Genomic DNA, 27,045 nt, shown 5'->3' with positions numbered 1-27,045 from the left:
TGCAAAAACTGATTCGACTTAGTCATTCGAGTGATTTAAAGAGATTTAAATTAAGCCGTTTTGATGTTTTTTACTGAAATATAAAACTACTAGAAGTAGTATTTAGGAACACTTTAAAAGTTTATAAAGTGTTACATACATATTTAAGTGTAGTCAATAGTTGACTACACTCAAATATGTATCATGTCCTATCACTCTCGTGTCACTGAAATGAAATCGTGATAAAGAATAATTTGAGATGTAACTTCTAGTAGTTACTTATTTATCACTCTTATAAGTAGCTACTAGAAATAACTATCCATCACTTTTTATTATTATTAAATCTAAGTAATGGCATTTATTGCTAATATTAAGATGTATTTTCTATTGGTTGGGAAAACTGTACCCCGTTTGATTATACAATATTGGGAACATACGTAACGAATTTGGAGGGTCCTTTTGTAAAACGTTACGATGCGGGGCGGGATCAATTACGTGTTATTGTTAAAATTATTATCGACTTTCCAGTACTTTACACAACATAATGGTAACTTTTAGGTATAAAGAGTCATTTGGTTGTCACGAAACGTTTTACTATACTTGGGTACAGAAAAACGTTACGGCGCGTTACATGGAGAGGGGGGGGGTCAATAATCTCCAAAAATTGCGTGACGTAATACTTGAACGCAATACAACCTGAAATCCCATACATTTGTAGCTTCAATACTACAATAATAACAGATGGCAATACATTAAATTTTGATTGGCAATAAGTAAAAAATTACTCGCTCAGAATTTTTTAAATAATATTCTGCACTAAACGGTCTGCTCTATCGACTTAGATTTATGGGACTCTCTGTATACTAACAGTGCTGCATTGTAAAATACACCTTAAAACTCAACAATAACACCTCGATTCAAGAGAAATTGTTTTAAAATGGCTATAAAGAAATCTCTTATTATTTGCACCATTTCATTGATTTAAAATCACTGGACACAAGTCCTAAATACTTTAGATTCGAGGCATTCGAAGGCACTAGCCGAGATACGGCCTCGCCGTCTACTCTAATATTAACATAATCCCAAATTTCATAATACAAAATTAACCCTTTATAACTAAAACAGTCTAATGTTTTTTCTCTCTTTGAGATTTTAATTTATATTTTAAATCAACGGTATCATTCCATTTATCCCTCCATTCCGGAGAACGCGTTTTGGCCGAAATTCATCGATGTCCAGATTGAGCATTCTATTAATCGAGTTGGATCTGGACATCCATAGTTGCTCACCTCTGACTTTGAGAGCGATTTTCGTTTTTAAATATTATTGTTTTGCTTAATTAATTTTATTACTTCTTGCATGCTATGTTTTCCTGTGAGTGCTTGACACATTAAAAACTGTATTTTATTTCTCTTCTGTCAATGTATGTGCCAAGCGTTGGCAAGCTTTTATAAATAAATAAACGGTAAATTTTAAATGGAAATATAATTTTTCTCCAGAATTAATCTATTTATTTTAATTTAAAGAGAAACTCCAAGTGACGCCATTAAGTACAGATTAAGTTTCAGTTGAAGTAAGTTCAAAATTAAGAATTAAAGTCATTTCTTAGCTATGGTCATCATACGATTTAAAAAAATAAATTAAATTTTAAATTATTTGACAGATGCTTAAAACTATAGACTGTTTTAGTTTTGACAAAAAGAGGGTACATCTTAAAGATTCCGGAAAGCTGTTTTACAAATAGCTACGAGTTTTTAGTATCAATATTATTTACATATTACTACACTATCTTCACTGGTCTAAAAACTTACATTTCCTTTGAAAATATATACTTCTGGTTAGGACATTGGCAAAAAAATTAATAGCCCATACCGTGATGATCGTAGAACAATGTCGGATTTGAAAAAAATACAAAATCCACTTTTTAACATATTTGGATACTACATTGACTAAATATTACGGATACATAATAAAAATCCATGTGTTTTAAATTTCAAATTAATCAGTCGATAAGTGACGGATTTGTTAGAAACATGTGATTTTTCTAGAAAACTGTGTAAGTTATTGTTATTATTTTTATTTTGTTGCAAAAAAAACCCTTTTGTTTGCTTGTATGCCAATTTTCGTAATAACAGAATATGAATTAAAATAGTTATGACAAAAACCAACATGATTATATTATTTTGAAATGGCTGCCCAGTAAAGTTTACTATTGGTCAGATCCGTCACTATTCTACGACTATGACGATACATTTTCCCGTTCTTAAGACGTTTTTGGTTTCTTTGACATCGGCCCTATAAAAAAGTAAAGATAGTACCGTATTTTTACTATATTTCCATGAAAAATGGTTACCATGGTAACAGAAACGATACTATAGTCCAAGTTCTTAAGGCCAAAAGGGTTTAACATATACAGGGACATATCTTATTATGTGATATTTAAAGAACAATTTCAGCAATTATGAAAATGAACTAAATTTCACAGTTTAAGATCATTACTATAATTGTAAAGCCTTCTAAAAGTGAATAAATATATTTTTTCAATTTAAGAAGTTTTACTAAGGGAGCGTTCAAGTATTACGTAACGATTGGGGGGGGGGGCTTTTGTAAAACGTTACTATACGGGGCGGGGATTGAATTACGCGTTATTGTTAATATTATTTTCGACTTTCCAGTACTTTACACCACATAATGGTATCTTTTAGGTATAAAGAATCACTATGTGGTCACGAAACGTTTTACTATACTTAGGTACAGGAAAACGTTACGGCGCGTTACATGGGGGGGGGGGGGTCAATAATCTCTAAAAAATTCGTGACGTAATACTTGAACGCTCCCTAACATGCTTACCAAAAACAATATAAATTTTATTACAATTGTACAATTCATCAATTCAAAGGTACACACAGTCACACTGTTCTAACTATATCTGTCTCTTTTCATTACATAGTAACACAATTCGATAGAAAGAGACGGCTATGTTTTTGTGAATAAGAGTCTTTACAATACTAAACTTCATATAAATAGATGTTGAATGTTTTGTCTCGTTTTTAATAAGAAATTGACTCAAGAGTGATAAGGACAAACCATTCAATAGCCAGATGCAATAAAATATCAAGTAGCTGCTCGTTTATGTGCGAAGTTGTACGTTAGAATTTTTTATCATAATAAGGTACGATTATACCAGCTGATTATATTGAAGGCGATTTTGCTATTTTTAATTCGAAAACTATTAATAATATTATAGTAACGAAAGTTTACTCCACTTGCAAATTACTTTTTTTTAAACCTTGCCTAGCCTGTTAAATAGATAATGTAACCACGACTTACTTTAAAAAAAGTATGCCTCTTTCCTAAGGGAGCGTTCAAGTATTACGTAACGCAATTTTTGGAGATTATTGACCCCCCCCCCCATGTAACTCGCCGTAACGTTATTCAGTACCCAAGTAAAGTAAAACGTTTCGTGACCACCTAGTGACTCTATTCTGTGGTGTAAGTCGAAGAAAATATTAACAATAATGCGTAATTTAATCCCCACCCCGCATAGTAATGTTTTACAAAAGGACCCCCCCCCCCCCAAACTACGTTACGTAATACTTGAACGCTCCGTAACGCAAAGACAGAAAGAGAAGAAAGAGTACTTTAGTTAGGGCAATTAGACTTTTAGACTCTACCTGGTACTATCTAATATATTGAGAAATATTTATATTTAATGAGCTATGAATGAATTACTATTTTATTGGACTATTATACATGTAGATGACATAATGGCATTTGACGGTTTACGAACTGATACTCGCTGCCCAATGGTATACAAGTAAATAAATTATTAATAATTAAATTAAAAATAGCAAAAAGGCTTAACCACTCGACGATGCGAAATTCCATATTCCGCGCGACTACACCCGTTTGCCTTATTATACCTTAGGTATGTGCGCATGCGCGCGTACGTGTACGTCAGAAGCGCCGTAGGGCTGCGGCGGCACCGGCCGTGGCTTTACGCGTGGGTTGCACTGATAGTGGTGCTACTAATACTTCGCTGGCCTCTCCAGCACCTCCGCTGCTGCCCATTTCCTGAAAATTTAACAAACAATTTGTAAAGATATTTTTAAAATTATCCGCATGCAATTCCTAGTCTACCGTATTGGTATGTTATCTAAAGCTAACGGCTTCAACACATTTACACTTTGTGCTTGTGTAGTGTCTGTGAATAAGCGCGAGGCGTGATGTCACACTGACTATGCATCATGAAAAGACTGTCCGTCTCTCTCGCGCTCGGTCAAGCTTATGAGTATAAAAGAGACAGTTATTGTTTTGCTTTTGCTACTGTTTATGTTGATCTTTACTGTACATGTTGATCTTTTTTCTCATTATTATTTTGTCTGTGATTGTTTACTTATTTGGTTGGAGGTTAGAATACTTTGAAAAAAAAATGTATATGAAATATATTCCGTCTAAACATTAACAGAACAATCTCGTGGTGTACAATGTTTTTAATTATTTTAAACATCTTAATAAAAACAGTTTAATGAAAAAATGTTATTTTTAATTTGACATCAGATGCGACTAGGGTTTCTAAGAGGAGTATTGAAAGAATTGTTAGTGAAGTAAAAGTGAAGTGTGTTGAGCTAGATGGAGCTTATGTCGAAAAATTATAAGAGTGGAGTATTGCCAGTTCTTCTCTTCCATTCTACGCCCTTGATTTGAGAACTGGCAGTAGGTATCAGACCTACCTCTTTAGGTATCAGATTTTTGAATCTGTTTCATGATCATTTTCAAATCTAATAATCAAGGAGGTGATCACCCTCCAGTGACAAACGCCGTCGACTTTTTGGGTCTAAGACATGTCGGTTTCCTCACGATGTTTTCCTTTCGAGCGAATGTTAAATGCGCACATAGAAAGAAAGTCCATTAGTGCACAGCTGGGGATCGAACCTACGACCTCAGAGACGAGAGTCGCACGCTGAAGCCACTAGGCCAACACAAAAGTCAAAGTCAAATCATTTATTTCAATTAGACAATGGCACTTTTGAACGTCAAAAAATAAAATATAAAGAAGATTCTAGTTGCCCCTTCCAAAAGGTAGTTTCGTGTGGAGAAGAATGGGCAAGAAACTCCACACTTACTCTATTAAAATAGGTTTACAATATTTTGTTACATTTGTTAAATAATTATATGTGAAGACAATGTACTCTTAGAATAAACTACTATACTAAAAAAGTTAGTATACATGTTCCTCACATATTTACAAATATCGAAACCGTAGAATATTAACATTAAAGAGTAATAAAAATATTAAAAAAAAACACAACAAAACAGTGTGTGAGATACAAAAAAAAATTACATTTGTAGCATTATAAATTTAAAAAAAAAAACAACACTCCTCCCATGTTTATGAATAACTTACATTGATATTGTTGCAGCTAGCGAGCCTCATCTGAGCGAGCTGCTGTGAGGCAGGCGTCAAACTGGACGTTGAACCAAACGGCGAGATTATTGACGACATCGCTCTCTTTAATTTCGACGGTGTTTTGTTAAAAGACAAGGCCCTCTCCACCTGAAAACATTTGAAAGGAAGATCAGTAACGACCGCAGTTTTGCCCATTATACGCTAACCAGCTAGATAACTCACAATTGAATAAGTCGTTCAAGTATTACGTTACGAATTTTGAGAGGGGGGGGGGGGGGGCTCCTTTTGTAAAACGTTACGATGCGGGGCGGGGATGGAATTACGCGTTATTGTTAATATTAATTTCGACTTTCCAGTACTGTATACCACATAATGGTAACTTTTAGGTATATCATTAGGTGGTATATCAAACGTTTTAATATACTTGGGTACAGAAAAAAGCGTTACGGCGCGTTACATGGGGGGGGGGGTAAATAATCTCCAAAAATTGCGTGACGTAATACTTGAACGCTCCCTAACTCACAATTAAGTTTATTATTTAAATGTACAAAGACATTTCCCGTATTTTAACTGCAGGGGTGTTATAAATATATTTATTCAAATAATTGTTATGTTTATACTAGTAGATATAAGGGAGCGTTCAAGTATTACGTAACGTATTTGGGGGGGGGGGGGAGAGAAAAACTCTTGTAAAACGTTACGATGCAGGGCGGCGATTAAATTACGCGTTATTGTTAATTTTTTTTTTCGACTTACATAATTGTAACTAAAGAGTCACTAGGTGGTTACGAATTTACTATACTTGGGTACAGTACTGTACTTGGGTAGTGAAAAACGTTACGACGAGTTACATGGGGGGGGGGGGGGGTCAATAATCTCCAAAAATTGCGTTACGTATTACTTGAACGCTCCCTAAGACTATTGAATTACAAAAACTTCTTTGATGATTTCATAAAAATGGCTAAAAACTAGTGTTTAGTATCAGTAGCTTAGCGTTATCTACTTATTTTGATTACCCTTTTATACTAAACCACAGTTAGCGACCAATGCATGACTCCGTGTATCGTGTATTGTTTGAGTAAAATAACTTTTAATGTGATTGATCTTGGGCCCATATTTTTACGTAACAAGCTACAGTCTCAACTAAAAGAATCTTTATCTACATTCCAAAATAGGGACCTAAGATATTATCATAATATGTGTTGTTGTATGGAATTAATATAATTTTTATGCATTATATTATACTCTGATTTTTAATTTCATAGAATTCTGACATTTTATAAGTGTTGCTACAAATTTGACCTATTTGAAGGCAATAAAACATAATATTTTTCACGTTCTATCTACAAAAAGGTAAATCTAAATATTTACTTACTCAAGTGACCTAATACAAAAATAACAAATATTTCAATATCACGAACAATATATCGAATTAAGTTTAATTACTTTATTTCATTATTTAGCTGGCATCACTGTCTACTAATTCCAGGTTTAGTAAACCTTTTTACTTTTTGTGACGAAAAGGGACGTAATTACCACTCGCCGTAAAACCATTATTATTAACAAATAAAATGTATGAATAGACTCGGATGTTCAGACTCGTATTGAAATTGAAAAATGTGCCCGGCCAAAAAGGTTTGTCATCTCTGACATGTCAAAAAATTATAGCTGTCAGAATTCTACGGAATGAAAAATCATTTTTTGTTTTTTAAAGACCCAATTGACCTAGTCCCATGCTAAGCTGGTGAAGCTTGTGTTATGGGTACTTGGCAACGGATATACATACATATTATAGATAGATAGACATATAAATACATATTTAAACACCCAAGACGTAAGCATAACACCAAATGCTCATCACATCGATGTTCGTCTCAGCCGGGGATCGAACCCGGGACCCATGGATTCGCAGTCAGGGGTACTAACCACTAGACCTAGATTATGATAACAAATTCAATATGTAAGGTATGAATGGAGTCGATAATGAGAACCGATTGTCGCATGAATCGTTAGTAAATGTGAAAACCTCGTTTACAAAGGGTATAGCACGCTCACAAACTATAGTAATGTCAAGTACAAGATGTAAGAACTGTTTGTGTATTTGTTCAATCCAAGTGCAACCAAAAACCAATAGAAGAAGTGTTAAACGAAATAGGAAAGTTAAAAGGATTGCTCAATAGAAATATTTACCAGAATTACCCAGAATAGTGATGGTTATAGTTGAAACGCCGTTGGCATAGACTTTCTATTCACGATTTGCGTGAATTTTCCGATATCCAGGATTTCGAATCACACGACATCCTACGGTCGGCTCAGACCATTTTATTAAACACCTGCCACTCTTCTTTTTTTTATAGAACAAGGGCAAACAAGCAGAAGGCTCACCTGATGTTAAGTGAAAGCGAAAAACGCGAGTGCGTTGCCGGCGTTTTAAGAATTGGTACACTTTTTTCTTGAAGGACCGTAAATCGAATTGGTTCGGAAATACTTCAGTGATCAGCTGGTTCAACAGTGGTGGTGCAAAACTGTCATGACAAAATCTCAAATGTAGATCGGCGGAAGTCGATAATTCGTAATTTACTATGAGCAACTCCTGCGCAAGATACTTCTCTAGCTATGAACTCACTTTTGAGCAACCCATGTCTATTACACAGTTGATGGTTGTCAACCGAAAGCAACCCAGAGAGTTTGAGTAAGCCTCAAACATAAGAGAGTGTGAAAATTGTGCAACCATGAAAACCAATGTGAAAGCGTGGTGAATAAGCCTGTCGGATGCTGTTAGTGTTGTCGCGTGGCAGACCTGCGGGAGTAAGTGAGCGCGCAATACCCAAGTGTCAAGGAGCGCAGCGGAAGGCGCCGCTCGCAGCCAACCGCCCAGACCTGCCAGCGCCTCCAGCTATAAAAGATCTCCTTTTATAATAGAGTATAAGCCCTCTATCTCTTCTACCATTAAATGTACTCTTGTCTGAAACTGTGGCGTTACGTTGCAGTTTGTAATAGTAAGGGGGGGGGCGTCCATAAATTACGTGAGGTGTTTAAGGGGGGGGAGGGGGGGAGGGGGTCGAGTCAAATCTCATTTAATCTTACGATGGAGATAGGGGGGGTCTCGGCAAATATCACGCAATTTTTTTTCTGATTGAAAAAAAAAATTAGGGCAAACGGTTGACCCTAAAGGCCATCTGCAACTTCCCGCTAATTCCATACCTAAACGCTCAACATTTCACTTATTTTGTTTTAGTCGTAAATAAAAGCACGAAGCAATTTTTTTTTTCTTTTTACAACAACAATCCAACGCGTAGACGACGAATTACGTAAGAAACCCGAATTTTGAAAAATCTCACGTGAGATTGGGGGATGGGGGAGGGGGTTGAATAAAATCTCACGACATCTCACCAAGGGGGGAGGGAGGTACAGAAAATTTAAAAAAACGTAATTTATGGACGCCCCCTAAGAGATCCCTTTTAACATTTTATTCTTGTGCGTAAAAAAGCGTATTTACACTTTACATAAAAACACGTTAGAACCTATCTATTTTTAAACTGTGTTTTTTTCAATCAAAAATACTTTTTTAAACTATATGTAACATCTTTTAAATGCATTAAAAACCTTGTATGGGTACACCAACTGTGCGACATTAAACAAAATTATATAAATTAATAAAAATCGTTTGCAAATGGCGTGACCCACTAATACTAACTAGTTTATATGGAAATATAAACTCTCTTCTCCTTCTCTTCTCCATAATTTTTTTCCAATTGTTTTACCAACTATAGACTTAATTTGTTATAGATAACTTTTTTTTAAGTTACAGGAGGCAAACAGGCAGGAGTCTCACCTCATGTTAAGTGATACCACCGCCCATGGACACTCGCACTGCCAGAATGCTCGCAAGTGCGTTGCCGGCTTTTTAAGAATTGGTACGCTCTTTTCTTGAACGACCCTAAGTCGAATTCGTTTGGAAATACTTCAGTGGGCAGTTGGTGATGCGCAGCAAAAATTAGGAAACGCTCAGATGTGGAACGACGGACGTCGAGGTGATATGGAATATATACTAATACCTATATATATATATTTTCCGTCTTTATAATTATCAAGTTACAATAACTTTCAAACACATTAAACACATTTTACAATTAGGGGGCGTCCATAAATTACGTAAGGTGTTTAAGGGGGGGAGAGGGTCGAGTCAAATCTCATTTAATCTTACGTTGGAGAGAGGGGGGGTCTCGGCAAATATCACGTAATTTTTTTTCTGAATGAAAAAAAAAATTTAGGGAAACGGTTGGCCCTAAAGGCCATCTCTGCAATTCCCGCTTACTCCATATCTAAACGCTCAACATTTCACTTATTTTGTTTTAGATGTAAATAAAAGCACGAAGCAATTTTTTTTTTTTCAATAACAATCCAACGCGTTAACGTAAGAAACCCACATTATGAAAAATCTCACGTGAGATGGGGGAGGGGGTTGAATAAAATCTCACGACATCTCACCAGGGGGGGAGGGAGGTACAGAGAATTTAAAAAAACACCTCACGTAATTTATGGACGCCCCCTTACGAATAAAACGATTTTATCAATGAATCATGCTATAGTTACAATACTACTATGACTAATCATTTACTAGAGTTAAGAGTAAGGGTAAAATTCAGAAACGAGACTTCAAAGACAAAATCCAATAAATTTTTGTCATACATGAGTATTGGATATTTGAGTCTCGTTTCCAAATATAACCCTATGATTCAGTTAGGCCGGCAACGCACTTGCGAGCCTTCTGGATGTGTGTCCATGAACGGCGCTATCACTTAAAATAACGTGCAACTCCTGTTACATTTTTTAAAAGTTAAGACTTCTAAGAGCGCGGTCTTATATAGTAAGTTCAGAAACATTTTTGACATAGGAGTTCTGAAATTTAATACAGACTTTTACAAGTGCGTTGTCGACCTTTTAAAAATTTGTTCGTTCTTATCTTGAAGAACATGTATCTCAGCTCTGAATCTAAACCCACTCGAATCACGAATATAATTTATTTGCATAGTTAAAACCTTTTAATTAAAACCTAACCTAAAAAATATCTGACATTTTCTGTATCGAGAGGGCAATACACAGGTACCATTTAAAACACCAGAATTTTTAAAATTAAAAAAAAAACATCACAAGGCCTTTCCCTTAAAAAATCTATAGTCCACGTTTTACACGCTAAATATCTTCAGAATTAAGTCGGACTCACCTTTATCCTAGTCTTTGCTGCGAACTTTGACACCTTTGAGAGCGTACTCAACGCCAGATCACTTGTATCGATGTCGAGTTGGTGCGACTCAAGGCACGCCAGAAATTTGTCCTGAAAATAAAAAAAAATCAAATGATGAGACTACGAGACAAAATAAGTTTTTTCATCGATACACGAAATCTATTGTGATTTATACCTCTTTTTGCGCGTTAGGGAAAGGACAGACACCGTCACAAAAAACCGACACCCTGAATATCTGTTGAAACGTCGGTAAAACAGTTCGGGCCGCTAGTTGGCGCTTGCTCTGTTTTATCGACAAGTTGCATTGTCTGTCATGGCGTAGAGTTTTTCAGAGTCGTGTTTATTTAAACCAAAATAACGATTTCTATACGAGAAAACCCGTTCCAATGTGATAAAAAACATAGTGTTTAGTATAAAATATCATGATTAGTACATATTATATCGTTTCGATTGGAAGTGACCATTAAAATGGACAAGAAAACTGCAATTCGAAGAGGGAAACGTCCCTCTAAAGTGCTTTAAGAAAATTATTACGCTAAGTATAACTTCTAACGCGTATAAGTACACACACGTTTTTGAAGTTATACTTCTTTAGGCGCGTTATGAAAAATTGATAAGAGTGAAATTTTACGATGCGCGCGCACCTGAGACACAAAGTTGTCAGTGTGATTATAGCGTGCGCGAGCGAGATGGGAATAAGACAATCTACAAGTAAAAAGAAATAGAATATGCGTGAAGTTAGCAGCTATGCCAAGAATTTTGAATGACCATAATGACATTTACCTTTTAAACAAATAAAGGAGTTTTAATTATTTTTTCAAAGGAATTTAGCAATGCTTTTTCACAAAGACCTATTGTTACTTAGTTAAAAGGTTATGAAACATACGTAGTTATTAAATTGAATGAATAATATAATAAAATAAAAATAATAATTATTATTAATATTAATGAATAATTGAAAAATATACTAAATATTAAATATTATTAAATTATCAACGTTAAATATTTGTTATTAAATATTTAATATTTTAAAAAAATAAAGAAAGCCAAAGAAGTATAACTTCTTACGCGCGTACATAAGTACACGCACCCTTTTTTTTTTCATAAATCGAAAAGTATTACTTCCATTGGTCCAAATATACTTACAGCATCAGCTTTGCAGACGGTGTTAGCCATCTGTCTGCAGAGTTGCCGAAGGAAGTGGCCTTTGTCCACAGCATCGTCGGTTATCATGAACGAGTACAATTTCTCCTTCAACTCTTGATTACTTCGACACATCAGTGCGAACACGTTGTGGCAATCTGAAATTTTATTTTTAAAACATTTTATTGTGCTAGCATATAACAGCAAATTAAATTGTTTGAGTTTGATAATAATTGTCAATTTTGGCTTCCAAGCATGTTTACTTTCTCGAAACGATGAAAATTTCATCAAAATCGGTTCAGTATTGTTTGAGACGGCTTAATTTAAGTAAATATGTTATTAGGGCTACGGCAATGGTTCAGGAAAAGTGTGTACCATACCTTTAAACCAACATAATTAGTAAACTAAATAGGCGAACCACTAGTAAAATAAATATAGTTAAAAAAAACTAAAAAACACGCTTTTAAAGCACATCAAACTATTATTTATTTTTTATTTTTTAGTTAAATTTTTTTCATTATTTTTTTATCGGATTATTGCATTGTCATCGATCTTTGACAGGTGCGCAAATTAAACCTGTCCGTTAAAAGTGGGTCAAAATCGAGTCCGAAGGAGTCGGTTACATACATACATACAGGTGAAGCTAATATAAGGCGTGTAAAAACATAGGCCGACAACACACGCGATAGTTAATAAACTGGCAATCCACATGTAATGAAGGACTGACAAAGCATTTGGGGGCCAGCAACATAGTTTCAATTTAAAAAAGTTGTGAGACTCGGGGCCTGCCGCGATAAAGCTATTGCATAGCATTTTTTATCAACTGATGCAATTATATTATGCACTATATTTATGCACTATTTTTTTTATTTTTGATATTAATTCAATCTACCACTCTACCAGAATCAGAGTAACACGCCTATATAGTCTGTCTCACTCTCTTATCAGAGAGATGTGAATACGTAGTTTGCGTTCTGTCCCGCTCTAACGCACCTGCGCTACGTCACCGATCACGCCAAATCGATGTGAGACGCAGTATGCGTTCCGTCCCGCTCTAACGGGTATTAGCCGCACCTATATTACGTCAACGTGTGTTAGGTTTTCGTTACGGAATTTCTTAATTAAGTCGCGGCGCTCAAAGCCCGCAATAAAATCTATGCAATAGCTTAAAATTAAAATATGTGTGCGTGTACACACGTAAGTAAAAATTCTTTGACTTTATTTTTCAAAAAATGATCTACTATATGCAACTTTACAGAAATTGGTTAAAATTTAAGAAATGATTTATTATCATAGACATGAATACAATTAATACAATTATTTCATTTTACCTTATTACTACTAAGATTATAACAGAATTTCATTAATTGTAATAGAATTATTACTATCATTGTTATCGTTATTGAAGTTATATATACTTCTTTAGGCGCGTTATGAAAAATTTATGAGAGTGAAATTTTACGATGCGCGCGTACCGTGACACAAAATTAACAGAATGAAGTTAGTGGCGCATGTTGGCACGCACGCCGCCTCTCTTCACTGTGTATTTATATTAATAATATTTATCCACATGCTTTGAGTTTCTAGATTTAAAACACGTATTTTATATTTGGTTTTCATTATACAAGTGCGAATTTTATATATATGTAATGGAATGATATTTCATTAATTTGAATTTGACGCGTCGGAGTGACACGCGATAAAATGGCGGATGACGTGTAAATTAATTTAGTGGATTATAGTGTAAAAAGATAGATTAAAGGATAAATGAACATTAAATGTCGTTTCTTTGTATTTCAGGTAAGAATAATTATAATAGTTAGATCATAAGTGCATTATATTATAAAATGTGATAAATAAAATAAAAACTTTGTATTTCAGAGAAACAATTTTGTGTTTTCATTTAGAAAAAATCCTTAATAATATTACTTATAAAACGACATTTTTGTTTATTAAAAAAAGATGGACCGGCTGCAATTTGAGTTTACGATGATAGCCTCAATCGATGGCAAATCTAATATATTGGCCATAACTTCAATATTGACAGAAGAAGGAAAATGTTATGTTTTACCTGATGAACTGAAGCCGGTGATTCATCATAAATATATAGTTAAATTGAACACTTTTTCAAAAATAAAAAATAGTATAAAGAAAAGGCACCAAAGCAGAAAGATATGGGTAAAATTAGATGAAGATCTAAAGAAAACATATATAGATGAGGAAGGTAATATGCAATTTTTAGATCAATATTTAGAGGAAATGAGCACAAAACAACCAAGAGGCAATGATGATAATTTGCAACATATCCTGGAAAAATTAATAGAATCTACGACAAAAAAAGAAAATCAACATAATTTAAAACATGTTTCAGAGAAATTTATTATTGAAAAATTCACAAGTAAGAATCCTAATGCAGTGCAATGGATAGAGAATTTTGAAAAAGAGTGTGAGCGTTTTAATATAACAAAAGATGAAACAAAAATAGATATATTGAGATTATTTTTAGAAAACTCCAGTTTGGATTGGTATAGCTCGATGGTAATTAAACTATCAGTAAATTCTGAATGGAATGAATGGAAAGACAAATTTTTAGAAACTTTTAGGAACCAAGGGTGGGATGTAGTCACAACTGCTTTCACATTCAAGTATAAAGAAGGGCTGTTAATTGATTATGCTATAAAAAAAGAACGGCTTATACTAGACATAAATAAATCGATAGATTCCAGAACAATGATAGATCTAATTGCAACTGGTTTACCTGGTTTTATCTTGAATAAGTTAAACAGGGACGAACTCAACAACACTACTGATTTGTTCAACGAGATAAGAAAATATGAAGGTATGATCTTCAAGAAAAACTCAACTATAACAAAGAATATATATTCTTATAAAAATAAAACTAATGAGAAGAAGCCATGTAAGACTTGTGAATCCTTGGACAAAGGATTTAGATATCATCCGGAGGAGTTATGTTGGTTCAAGAAAAATAAAAATGAATCTGAAAAGGTTTTTAAAGCCAAAAATGTAAATAATAATTCGATTATTGAAGTAGATATGAATACTGAGAAAAAAAACGAGTAAGTACACCATTAATCAAAATCAAGCTTTTATTAGAAAATAAACTAGAAGTGAGCGGTGTTTATGATTCAGGCTCACAGATCTCTTTAATAAATTCAAGATTGATTAAAGTAAAAGAAAAAAAAGACAATGTGAATATAACATATATGAAAACGGTTAATGGTGTGAAGAAGACAGATGGCTTGATAACAATAAAAATAAAAAAATTTGATTTAGAAGAAGAGGTCGATATATATATAGTAGAAAATGAAGATTTTGAGGATTTTATAATCGGATTGGATATGATAAAGAAGTTCAAATTAATCCAAAATGAGAACTTGCAGATAGAACAAAGGAAAATAGACAGGATGTCTAAAGATAACAGAAATGAAGATAAGAATATAAAAATATATGCAATAAATTTCAATGAACACATAGAAACAGAGGAATTTGTTAGTAAGACAGATCATTTAGATAAAGAAAAGAAAATTGAGATAGAAGAAGTTATAAATAAATATCAAACTATTTTTGCTAGGGACAAGTATGATATAGGATCAGTTAAAGATTATGAAGCTCACATAGATTTACTTGTAAATACATACTGTAGTAAAAGACCATATAGATGTACAATAGAAGATAAATTAGAAATCGAAGAACAAATATCCAGATTACTAAAGAATAATTTAATACAAGAATCTTACAGTCCTTTTGCTGCGCCAGTGACATTAGCATTTAAAAAAGGTGAAAATAGAAAATCTCGATTATGTATAGATTTTAGAGAACTTAACAAAATTGTTGTACCACAAGCTCAACCTTTCCCATTAATAGATGATTTAATTATTAAGACAAGAAATTGTAAGTATTTTACTACTCTTGATATAAACTCAGCATTTTGGGCCATACCACTACGGGTGGAAGATAGATATAAAACAGGATTTGTCACACAAGATGGCCATTTTCAGTGGACCTGCCTTCCTTTTGGTTTAAAAACATCACCAGCAATTTTCCAGAGAGTTTTAAGTAATATTCTGAGAAAGCACAATCTCACAGGATACTCTGTAAATTATATTGATGACATTTTAATCTACTCCTCTACTTTTGAGGACCATATAAGACACATAAAAAATGTATTAGAGGCAATAATAAAAGAAGGCTTTAGATTGAAGTTTATGAAGTGTACCTTTGCCTCAGACTCAGTAAAGTATCTTGGCCATGTAATTCAAAACAACTCGGTAAGACCGTTAAAAGACAATTTGATTTCGATAAAACATTTTCCAACTCCGAAGACACAAAAGAATATCAGACAATTTTTGGGAAAAATTAACTTTTACCATGAATACATACCAAGGAGCGCGATTATCTTAGATCCATTACATAAATTATTAAGAAAAAACGAAAAGTTTGTGTGGTCAGAGAAGTGTGAAGAATCATTTAATCAAATAAAGAGATATTTATGTTCTCAACCGGTATTGGAAATATATGACAAAGACTTACCAATAAAAATCTTTACAGATGCTTCCTTAGACGGTATCGGAGCAATATTAAAACAAACACAACTGGACGGTAATGACAAACCAGTGGCATATTTTTCAAAAAAACTGAATGAATCTCAAAAACGGAAAAAAGCTATATACTTAGAATGTTTTGCTATGAAAGAAGCAGTCAAATACTGGCAACACTGGCTCATTGGAAAACAATTCACTATTTACTCAGACCACAAACCTTTAGAAAACATGAACATTAAATGCAGGACAGACGAAGAATTGGGTGATCTCACATACTACCTGTCTCAATACGACTTTACGGTAAAATATATACCTGGTAAAGAAAATGTAGAAGCAGACTGTTTGAGCCGAAATCCTGTATTAGAATCAGAAGATAACAAAGAAGAATTATTGAAAATAGTTAATTTAATACAAATAAAGGATATAGTTGAAGATCAAGAGCAAAATGAAACAATAAAAGAAAAAAAAGAAAATCTAATACAAAAACATACAATATATTATAAGAAAATAAAGAAACATGAAAAGATTATCCTCTCAGAAGAATTTAGTAAGAAACTTATAAAAAAGGTGCATGAAGATTTATGCCATATTGGGATCAGACAATTGCAGAAAAAAATAAGTCCAATATACACAGCTAAAAACCAAAGAATATTATAAATATTTGTAAAACATGTGAAATATGCATAAAAAATAAATCAAGAGGTCAAGGAAAATTTGGATTAATGTCACAACTGGGACCAGCAACAAAACCATTTGAGATTTTTTTTTTTTTTTTTTTTTTTTTTTGTAATAGGAGGCAAACGGGCAGGAGGCTCACCTGATGTTAAGTGATACCGCCGCCCATGGACACTCACAATGCCAGAAAGCTCGCAAGTGCGTTGCCGGCCTTTCAGGAATTGGTACGCTCTTTTCTTGAAGGACCCTAAGTCGAATTGGTTCGGAAATACTTCTGTGGGCAGCTGGTTCCACATAGTGGTGGTGCGCGGCAAAAACTGCCTTAGAAAACGCTCTGTTGTGGAACGACGGACGTCGAGGTGATACGGATGGTATTTTGTATTTTGCCTTGACGTCCGATGATGAAACTCAGCTGCAGGTATTAGACCGAACAACTCCTCTGAACACTCTCCATGGTAAATGCGGTAGAAGATGCAGAGAGATCCCACATCTCTACGCAACGCCAAGGGATCAAGCCGCACTGAAAGTGACTGGTCGTCGACGATTCGAACCGCTCTTCGTTGAATACGGTCAAGTGGAAGGAGCTGGTACTGGGGAGCTCCCGCCCAGAGGTGAGAGCAGTACTCCATATGGGGCCGAATTTGAGCTTTATATAGTTGCAAGCGGTGGCCCGGAGTGAAGTACCGTCTCGCCTTGCTGAGCACACCAAGCTTTTTGGAGGCTAATTTAGCCTTTCCTTCCAGATGACCGCGAAACTGAACGTTATTCGATATGTCAACGCCCAGTATTCCGATGCTAGCTGAGGCTTTAAGGAGAGTGTCTTCAAAGAGGGGAGTAGCGACAAAGGGAGTTTTTTTAGCGGAAAACGCGCATACTTGTGTCTTCTTGGGGTTAAATTGGACTAGATTTAGTCTACCCCAGTCCGAGACTCCACGTAGAAGAGTTTCGACTTCAGACACAAGTTTGTTCCGGTACTCATCGACAACAGCCCGAGAAATACCTGCCCGGCCAGTGTAAAAAGTATCCCCAGTGCTGTCGTCCGCATAGCAATGAATGTTGCTAAGCTGCAACATATCATTGATATGCAGAATAAACAGGGTCGGGGATAGGACACAGCCTTGTGGGACACCAGCATTCACAGGTTTCAGGTCGGAGCATGCTCCGTCGATGACGACTTTGATGCTCCGATCAGCGAGAAAGCTGGAAATCCAGTTGCATAATTTCTCAGGGAGCCCGTAGGCTGGAAGCTTCGAGAGCAGTGCTCTGTGCCACACCCGATCGAAGGCTTTCGCTATGTCCAAACTTACCGCCAGCGCCTCCCCCTTGGACTCAATTGCCTCTGCCCACCTATGTGTAAGGTATACAAGGAGGTCACCAGCTGAGCGACCACGACGAAAGCCGTACTGAGAATCGCTAATCAGCTGGTGGCCCTCTAGATACCTCAGGAGCTGGCTGTTAATAATGGTTTCCATTATTTTGGAGAACAAGGAGGTTATAGCTATTGGGCGATAGTTGGACGGATCAGAGCGATCGCCTTTTTTAGGGATCGGATGTATCGAAGCGATCTTCCAGCACTTCGGAACAGTGCCGAGCGTGTAAAGGTACCGGAAAAGGCGCGTTAGGACCGGAGCCAACTCAGGAGCACAAGTACGCAGCACAATTGGAGGGATGCCATCGGGTCCGCTCGACTTATGGATGTCCAAGGAAGACAAAGCTTTACGGATAGCACGTTGCCGGAATATAACTTCGGGCATCGTAGTATCACACCGCAATAATGTCGGTGGTTCCTTCCCTTGATCATCCAAAGTGGAGTTCGACGCAAAGAGACAGCCTAGAAGATCGGCCTTCTCTTTCGCGGTATGGGCCAGTGAGTCATCCTCCCTATGCAGTGGTGGAATTGAGGGCAGACAGAAATTCCCTTGGACAGCTTTGGCAAGAGACCAGAAGGCTCGAGTTCCCGAAGGGAGGTGGGCCAATTTCTCACCAAATCTGGCAATGTGCTCTGACTTTGCTTTAGCGATTTCTCGCTTGAAGGACCTGGAGGCTGAATTGTATGCTTTTTTACGTTCGCCGATAGTCACATCACAGGATGTCACCGCTTCTGCCCAGGCTTTAAAGCATTCACGCTTACGGCGCAAAGCCGCTTTGCAAGAACGCCTAAACCAAGGCTGGGACTTGCCACCGACCGGCACCGCAGAGAATGGAATAAAGAGTTCCATACCCTGCAGGACCACCTCGGCGACAGAGTCAGCGACGGCATCTGGAGTACTCGACGAAAAGCAAATGGGCCCCCAATGGTAGGACGCAAAAAAAGACCGCATCCCATCCCAATCTGCTGACTTATAGTGCCACACGCGGCGACAGCCAGTGAAGCTAGGCCGAAGAGGGCGCGTGAACGGCACAATGCTCCGGACCACACAATGATCTGATGAACCCAATGGCGGTTCAACAGAGACTTGGTAGTTCTCCGGATGTGAAGTCAGCAGAAGGTCCAACAAAGAGGGTTTATGACCATCCACATCTGGTATTCGCGTAATCGCAGGGACCATTTGCGTCAAGTCGTAAGCCAAAGCAAAGTCGTGAAAGGATCTTCCCGCATGATCGGTGGTTTCTGAGCCGAGCCAATCGGCATGGTGGGCGTTAAAATCGCCAAGTATCACGATTTCAGCGGTAGGAACCCTTTCGAGCAGGGAATCTGTAGCCATTTGGATGTGCTCAATGAGTCGGTCAGTTTCGGTATTTCCGCTATGGGACCTATACAGGCATGCGTAGAATCGCGGATGGTCATCGCAGTCTACGCGCAGCCAGAGGTTAGATAGGTCCCTTCCTTCAAGCGTCCCGAGGCGACGAGAACAGATATCCTCTCTGACGTACACGCAAACTCCCGCCCGCGGCACAAATGAATGTTCCAATTTGTACCCCGGGTAGGAGAGGTAGGAAGTATCAGCCGGGGGGGATATCTGAGTCTCGGTAAGAAAGAGCAAGGCCGGCTTCGCAGTCTCTAAGTGGTAGTGGACAGCGTTGATGTTGGAATTGAGCCCCCTAACATTTGTGAAGTCCACGGCAAGTGTGGACGGGGGTGCCTTTGTTAAATTGCTCCGTTTGCCCCGAGAACGATTAATGTTTTTACCGAGCGCAGAATTGCCCCCCCCAGAATACGAAGGGCAGCCTGTGCGTCCACCACCGGGCGCAGAGTGTCCCGGTGTTGGACGCCCAGAGGGGGATTCTCCACCGCGAGCGCGTGTGGTACCCCCCTGGGGTAGATTCTCTTTTTTCTGCACCTTCATATTTCATGGGGGGGACGAATGGGCTCCGGGAGTCTCTCTCACCGCACGAAACGCGAGTACAATAAGGTGAACTTATTGCATCACTTCACGCCGGTTTTCTGAGAGACAGTGGTACTGCCCCGGTCGTGCCTGCCCATTTGGCTGAAGCCCGAAGGCAACAGCATGGCACTCCCACTAGGAAGGGGTTGACTGATTGCGCTGATGAAATAACCCCTGTCACAGGTTATTTCACCAGTGGGCGATGGGGTCGTCACATCCCGACGCCAAAAGAGATATGAGATGATATTGAGATAATGTCAATGGATACTATAGGTGGCTTTGGAGGATCTAGATCAACAAAAAAGTACCTACACCTTTTAGTAGACCATTATACAAGATATGCATTTATTGTGACGTCAAAAACACAGAATGCAAGTGATTTTATAAAACTAACAAAGAATGTACTAGAAACAGATGAGATTGGAATAATTTTGACAGATCAATATCCAGGTATCAATTCAAGAGAATTTAAGCAATATCTAAATGAAAATAATGTGAAATTAATTTTTACAGCTGTGAATACACCATTCTCAAATGGCTTGAATGAAAGGTTAAATCAAACAATAGTTAATAAAATAAGATGTAGAATAAATGAGAAAAATAATAAGAGAACATGGACAACAGTGGCAAGAGAATGTATAGAGAAATATAATGAAACAGAACACTCCGTTACAGGTTTTGCACCAAAATATTTACTGGATGGTACAAATGTCAGCATTCTACCAAATGAATTAAAAATAATAGAAGGAGAAGACAAGTGGATTGCTGATAAAAGATTGGCATTAGAAAATACAATAAAATCCCACAAGTACAATAAGAAAATATTTGATAAAAAAAGAAAAATGCAAGAGTTTAATATAGGAGACAGTGTATATGTTGAGAATGGAAATAGACTGAATAGAAAAAAATTTGACGAATTAAAAATAGGTCCTTTTAAGATAGTAGGGAAAATATCGAACTCCATTTATAGGATTGACACTGGTAACAGAAAAACAGAATCAACTTTGTTCCACATAACAAAATTACAACCGGTTACAACAGAATCTGAAGAAGATGAAATATAAGGAAACGAATATGAAGATAGCTATTAAGTATAGTGTGTAGATATATTATTCAGAATTTTTTCTCTTAGGGGGGGAGATGTAATGGAATGATATTTCATTAATTTGAATTTGACGCGTCGGAGTGACACGCGATAAAATGGCGGATGACGTGTAAATTAATTTAGTGGATTATAGTGTAAAAAGATAGATTAAAGGATAAATGAACATTAAATGTCGTTTCTTTGTATTTCAGGTAAGAATAATTATAATAGTTAGATCATAAGTGCATTATATTATAAAATGTGATAAATAAAATAAAAACTTTGTATTTCAGAGAAACAATTTTGTGTTTTCATTTAGAAAAAATCCTTAATAATATTACTTATATATATTTTATGTGCGTCTAAATTATAATCAGAAGTGATTTAAATTAATACTAATTAATATTTATTTATTTAATTTTTCAAATGTAAACTGAATTTTATTAACTATGACTCCTTTTCCAGTCTTTGATTATTTAATTTTAATTAATTATTTGCATGCAATCAAAAACTATTTTTAATAATGCCAAAGAAGTATAACTTCTTACGCGCGTACATAAGTACACGCACCCTTTTTTAATATTCAGGCAGTCTTACAATAGGCTATTTTTATACATTTTTGTCAACTGTAGGGACAAGAAAAACACGGCGCGTAACGGAAAATGTGACGGTATTTTTCCTAACGCCGATAAAGAAGTTTCACTTGAAAAATCCGCATAAATAAATGCTTTACCTTCCGCCTCTCTGATATCCACGACACGCTTGACCGTGCTAAGAGGCATCAACGATATGTGCCTGTAGGGCTTGCTGGAACCTATTCGCATCGTACCGGTACCGTTCGTCGGACTCTTACTATTGAAGGCCTGAAAATCAAATTCAAACATATATTTGCCACAAAAAGACGAATCAACTATGTTATATATATGTTTAGATGCGTCTTAGGGCATGCTTATGAATGTCAAAAACGTTTACAAAATTCGCGAAAGAGCAACACTACGCCATTATTTCGCAAAACTACCAGGAGCCCTTGTTCTGAGAAGAACAGGCAAGAAAATCAGGAAAGGAAAGGAAAATGTCATAAGGGAGCGTTCAAGTTAATACTTGAACGCTCCCTTATGACGTCACGCAATTTTTGGATATTATTAACCCCCCCACCCCCATGTAACGCGCCCTAACGTTTTTCTGTACCCAATAGTAAAACGTTTCGTGACCACCCAGTGACTCTTTATACCTAAAAGTTACCATTATGTGGTGTTATGGAAAGTTGAAAATAATATTAACAATAACGCGTAATTAAATCCCCGCCCCGCATCGTAACGTTTTATTCAGATCTCATAATCTCCAAAAATTGCGTGACGTAATACTTGACCGCACCCTTAAACACTGTGCGAAAATCTAATTAAATTATAATTCAAAGTTTATAAAGCGTACGTATTCTTTTTTGGTGCGTTAAATTGTAATTGTAAAGCAACATTTGCAATCCTAAAATTCAGAGTCCGGAATGTGTCTCCATATGGAACGCATACTTATTGCTAAGTAAACATCCCCAAAATTATAAAAAATTGAAAATTCAGGATTTTTAAGATATAAAAATAAGTGTACCTTCGATCTCTTCTTGCAGACTTCCATTGTATCTGTGAAGAGAAAGAGTACGAGGTGATCTCCCCTTCCGGAGAGCTCTTTGGACAATTCCACCACTTCGCATCGGGACACGAAAGAACGGTGAGACGATACTAAATGCGCCTGAAATATCACAAATAACAAAATCTTACCCTCATTTAAAACAAGAAAAATATAAAATTGTTCATTTAATTAAAATCTCCTACAGACACACAAAACTGTCCACTTCTTTATAAAAACTAAATCAGTCTAATTTCACTTTTTATTAGTTATTTCACATGTAACGCGCGATTAAATTTGAAGAGCGTTCAGATGATGAGCGCTAACGCGCGTTGCGAGAGTACTCGTCAGTCTAGTTCGGTAGAACGTAGAAAATGGACGTGGAAGAGGCTATTATTTTGTGGTTATATTACAAAGAAAAATATAGAAAAAGAAAACGTACACATTGGGTTCATCCAATTTTGAAAAAAAATACAATTTATATTATATTTTTTATACAAATTTGCTATATTCCAACTTGTTGACCTTTTTTCTACTTGATCGATTAGCAAGTCGATGTCAATATCTTGAATTTCACTCTTAAATGCGAGAACAAAATATAATTACGAAAATTAACAAAATTACATGCGATCGCGATAAAAGCGCGCCGCTCATCTGAACAGCAAACGGACATTACATTAATATCAACGCGCGATCACCTGCGTCTAGATACTTTTTCTCTGAGCGCCGCGTTAACGCTCATGTGAACAGTTGTATGAAAATACCACAATGTCTAGTCGCGCGATTTGAAAACGCGAGTCAAGTTTTTGCCATCTGAACATAGCCTTATGATTACGCTTTAATAAAGTGTAAGGTAAATAGGTTTTGCATGTCTGCCCAAGTTTAACAATATTTTCAAAATAAATATAGCATGTTACTTAAGCCCAAAGAGACTTAAAGAAAATCGGCCGACGAGATTTAAATTTAAAAAATAAAATTTAAAAAGTTAGAATAACGAAATTGTATATATATATTTATTTTTGTATATTGTATGTAAACTATTAAGTATGTAATGACTTTTTTGTGGATGTTTTATATAAAACACTATATGTCTTTCCTCTATAGTCAATAGATTCCACAGCGTACGTGATGTAGGCATTTTTATGACTATTTTTCATACCTTGGTGTTTCAAGTTTTCGTATATAGTTTATGTTCGTCAGAGACTAAGTAGGAATTTAATGGTTCAAGAATTTTCCAAACAAATCCAGTATCTAGAACCTATCCAATGCAAACAAACAATCGAATCTTTCTTATTTATATATTTTTTGTATAAATAGTGCGTTGCCGGCCTATGATGGAGGAGCACACTAACTTTGAATAAAACCCACCGGGAGTCGATTCCATAGTTCGCTAGTTCGCAAAAGAAAGTGCAGTGTGAAACAGACTGTGGAAGACTTCCAGCTATCAAGGTGAAGTTGATGAAATTTTGCATTGACACGGCTCGTACAGATACCGGCAAACATCTTGAGCATGGAACAAGGGAGTGGGGGAAAGTATGCGCAGCGCGGGATTTACCAATCACGCGATCGACACGTAACTCTCCCGCCACAAGAGATACTTAAGAATCGCACCTGCGCAGGAAAGGACATTTGTTCAAGATGTTTGCCGGTATCTGTACGGTGTTGAGGCAGGAGCTAAAAGTTACCGGGCACTGATCAATGTCGTTGTAAATGTCAAACATCTGCAGCTGTCCCTCAGTCTTGCGTTTGTCTTCGTTGATGTGGGACATCACCTCTCTGAGACCGGCCAAGGCCGACACCAAGGCCACGTGATCTGGGTTGCTTTTGTGCGTGTGTTTCAGTATATCTGAAAGGATTCAAATCGGGCATTTCAAGTTCAGTTCATTACAACACGTATCACAAAGAGCGCGTCCGTATACGTACTCGGTTCTAGCTAATTTTGATTTTTTTAATAAAAGATATTACAATACTTTTTTGTTCGAATTTAAATCCGCTTACTGAAAAAAAACGTATATATTGCGTTTTAATGCAGTTTTTTCTTCCTGACACGTCCTTATAGAATCACTAGCTGACCCGGCTCATGAATATTATTTCTAGGAAACATTTTTTAGTCTACTATAATTAATAATAGGGGTTGATTGTAGAGGGGTGAAAATTAAGTGTTGTATGTATTTTTGTGTGCTGTATCATAAAAAAAAAATATAAAAAATAACACTTTTTTTTTAAGTTTAACACTTAGGCGTTTGAAAGATAGATAATAGCCGATTCTCAGAGTTACTGAATATGCATAAAAATCGGTCGAGCCGTTTCGGAGGAGTATGGGAACGAAGATTGTGACACGAGATATTAGATTTAATGTCACGGAATTAATCGCATTATATATAAACCTTACAATATTTTAAAAACCAATTGAATAATGAATCTAGTATCAAAATATTTTACTTTATTAGAAACTTTTTATGGGAGCGATCAAGTTTTACGTAACGATTTTTTTCTCTGTAAAACGTTACGATGCGGGGCGGGGATTGAATTACGCGTTATTGTTAATATTATTTTCGACATTCCAGTACTTTACGCCACATAATGGTGACTTTTAGGTATATAAATCACTGGGTGGTCACGAAACGTTTTACTATTGGGTACATAAAACCCGTTACGGCGCGTTACATGGGGGGGGGGGGGGCCAATAATCTCCAAAAATTGCGTGACGTAATATTTGAACGCTCCCTATCCGTATAACTCACCATCCAGCAATAAACTAATACTCGGTAACCGCTGCACAGGTCTTATTAAAAGTTCTTGTAGACTTTGTCGGCCGCATTCGGGTTTCGTTTGGCAAATTTTAAGGAAGGCATGAAATCTAGAAAAAAATAAATTATTTAGAAAAGACTAGAAGGCACGCAAATTCGACAATTAAAAATTTTACTTATATATCTATAGAACGCAAGTAAAAAACTTATTTTAGTAACAAACTTACAAGCAACTTCCAGAATCTCAGCCTTGCGATTCTGTAACTCACTTTTCGAACTCTCACAGCGGTTTTCGCAGCGGCGGTCGCGCTCAAATCAGTCGTAAAGCAGTCATTTTACGATTTGGCATTCTGATAAACAATAAACTACAAGCTTATCAGAATGCCAAATCATAAATGAGTTACGGAATCGCAAGGTTGATACAAATTTAAAAATATTTTTGTGTTAGATAGTTCATTTATCGAGTCTATAAAAATAAAGAGCAGTGTTGGCCTAGTGGCTTCAGCGTGCGACTCTCATACCTAAGGTCGTAGGTTCGATCCCCGGCTGTGCACTAATGGACTTTCTATGTGCGCATTTAACATTCGCTCGAAAGGAAAACATCGTGAGGAAACCGACATGTCTTAGACCCAAAATGTCGACGGCGTGTGTCAGGCACTGGAGGCTGATCACCTACTTGCCTATTAGATTTAAAAAATGATCATGAAACAGATTCAGAAATCTGAGGCCAAGACCTAAAGAGGTTGTACGCCACTGATTTTTTTTTATAAAAATAAAACACAGCTGAAATAAAATATACCTGGGATTCTCTCGGTCGCACTGTTGCAGCATCTCCTTGGTGTTTTCGAAAAAGTTGACAAAAGGAGGGTAGGCTTTCACCATATCCGGTGTGTATCGGAGGACTAGACGCCCGATACTGACTTCCTCGCTCCAGTGCGCCTGCGCCCATTTCAGCTCTTCCAACATGCGTCTGAAATTTTTAAAAACGGCTTTAGTATTAACCTCATAAGGGAGCGTTCAAGTATTACGTAACGTATTTTGGGAGGGGTGGGGGGGGTCCTTTTGTAAAACGTTTCAATGCGGGGCGGGGATTGAATTATGCGTTATTGTTAATATTATTTTCGACTTACTACCAGTACTTTCCACCACATAATGGTAACTTTTAGGTATAAATAGTCGTTTAAGAAACGTTTTACTATTGGGTACAGAAAAACGTTACGGCATTAGAATTCAGCCGGGGCCATTGAT

The 27,045-nt window shown here is 36.4% G+C and overlaps 1 protein-coding gene across 5 annotated transcripts in view; it reads right to left on the bottom strand.

Annotated features, from left to right (window-relative positions):
• Positions 1–3,564: 3,564 nt before the first annotated feature.
• LOC125061792 (protein ECT2) overlaps positions 3,565–27,045 on the bottom strand; it is a 54,427-nt gene continuing 30,946 nt past the window's right edge. For 2 of the 5 annotated variants that reach the window (XM_047667387.1, XM_047667390.1), the window contains 10 exons: positions 26,597–26,767; positions 25,792–25,907; positions 24,733–24,893; positions 23,030–23,170; positions 22,161–22,290; positions 11,784–11,938; positions 10,617–10,727; positions 8,190–8,285; positions 5,387–5,536; positions 3,565–4,053 (listed from right to left, as the gene is read on the bottom strand). In XM_047667387.1, coding sequence (XP_047523343.1) covers positions 3,937–4,053; positions 5,387–5,536; positions 8,190–8,285; positions 10,617–10,727; positions 11,784–11,938; positions 22,161–22,290; positions 23,030–23,170; positions 24,733–24,893; positions 25,792–25,907; positions 26,597–26,767 — 1,348 coding nt within the window. In that variant the 3' untranslated portion in view covers positions 3,565–3,936. The remainder of the gene's footprint in view (positions 4,054–5,386; positions 5,537–8,189; positions 8,286–10,616; positions 10,728–11,783; positions 11,939–22,160; positions 22,291–23,029; positions 23,171–24,732; positions 24,894–25,791; positions 25,908–26,596; positions 26,768–27,045) is intronic. The other 3 variants (XM_047667388.1, XM_047667391.1, XM_047667389.1) reach the window with 3 other exon arrangements.

The sequence above is a fragment of the Pieris napi genome, chromosome 24, assembly GCF_905475465.1.
Source record: "Pieris napi chromosome 24, ilPieNapi1.2, whole genome shotgun sequence".
In the NCBI taxonomy this organism is placed as follows: domain Eukaryota; kingdom Metazoa; phylum Arthropoda; class Insecta; order Lepidoptera; family Pieridae; genus Pieris; species Pieris napi.
The sequence above is the reverse complement of the archived record's forward strand: the minus strand, read 5'-3'. Positions and strand labels throughout refer to the sequence as shown.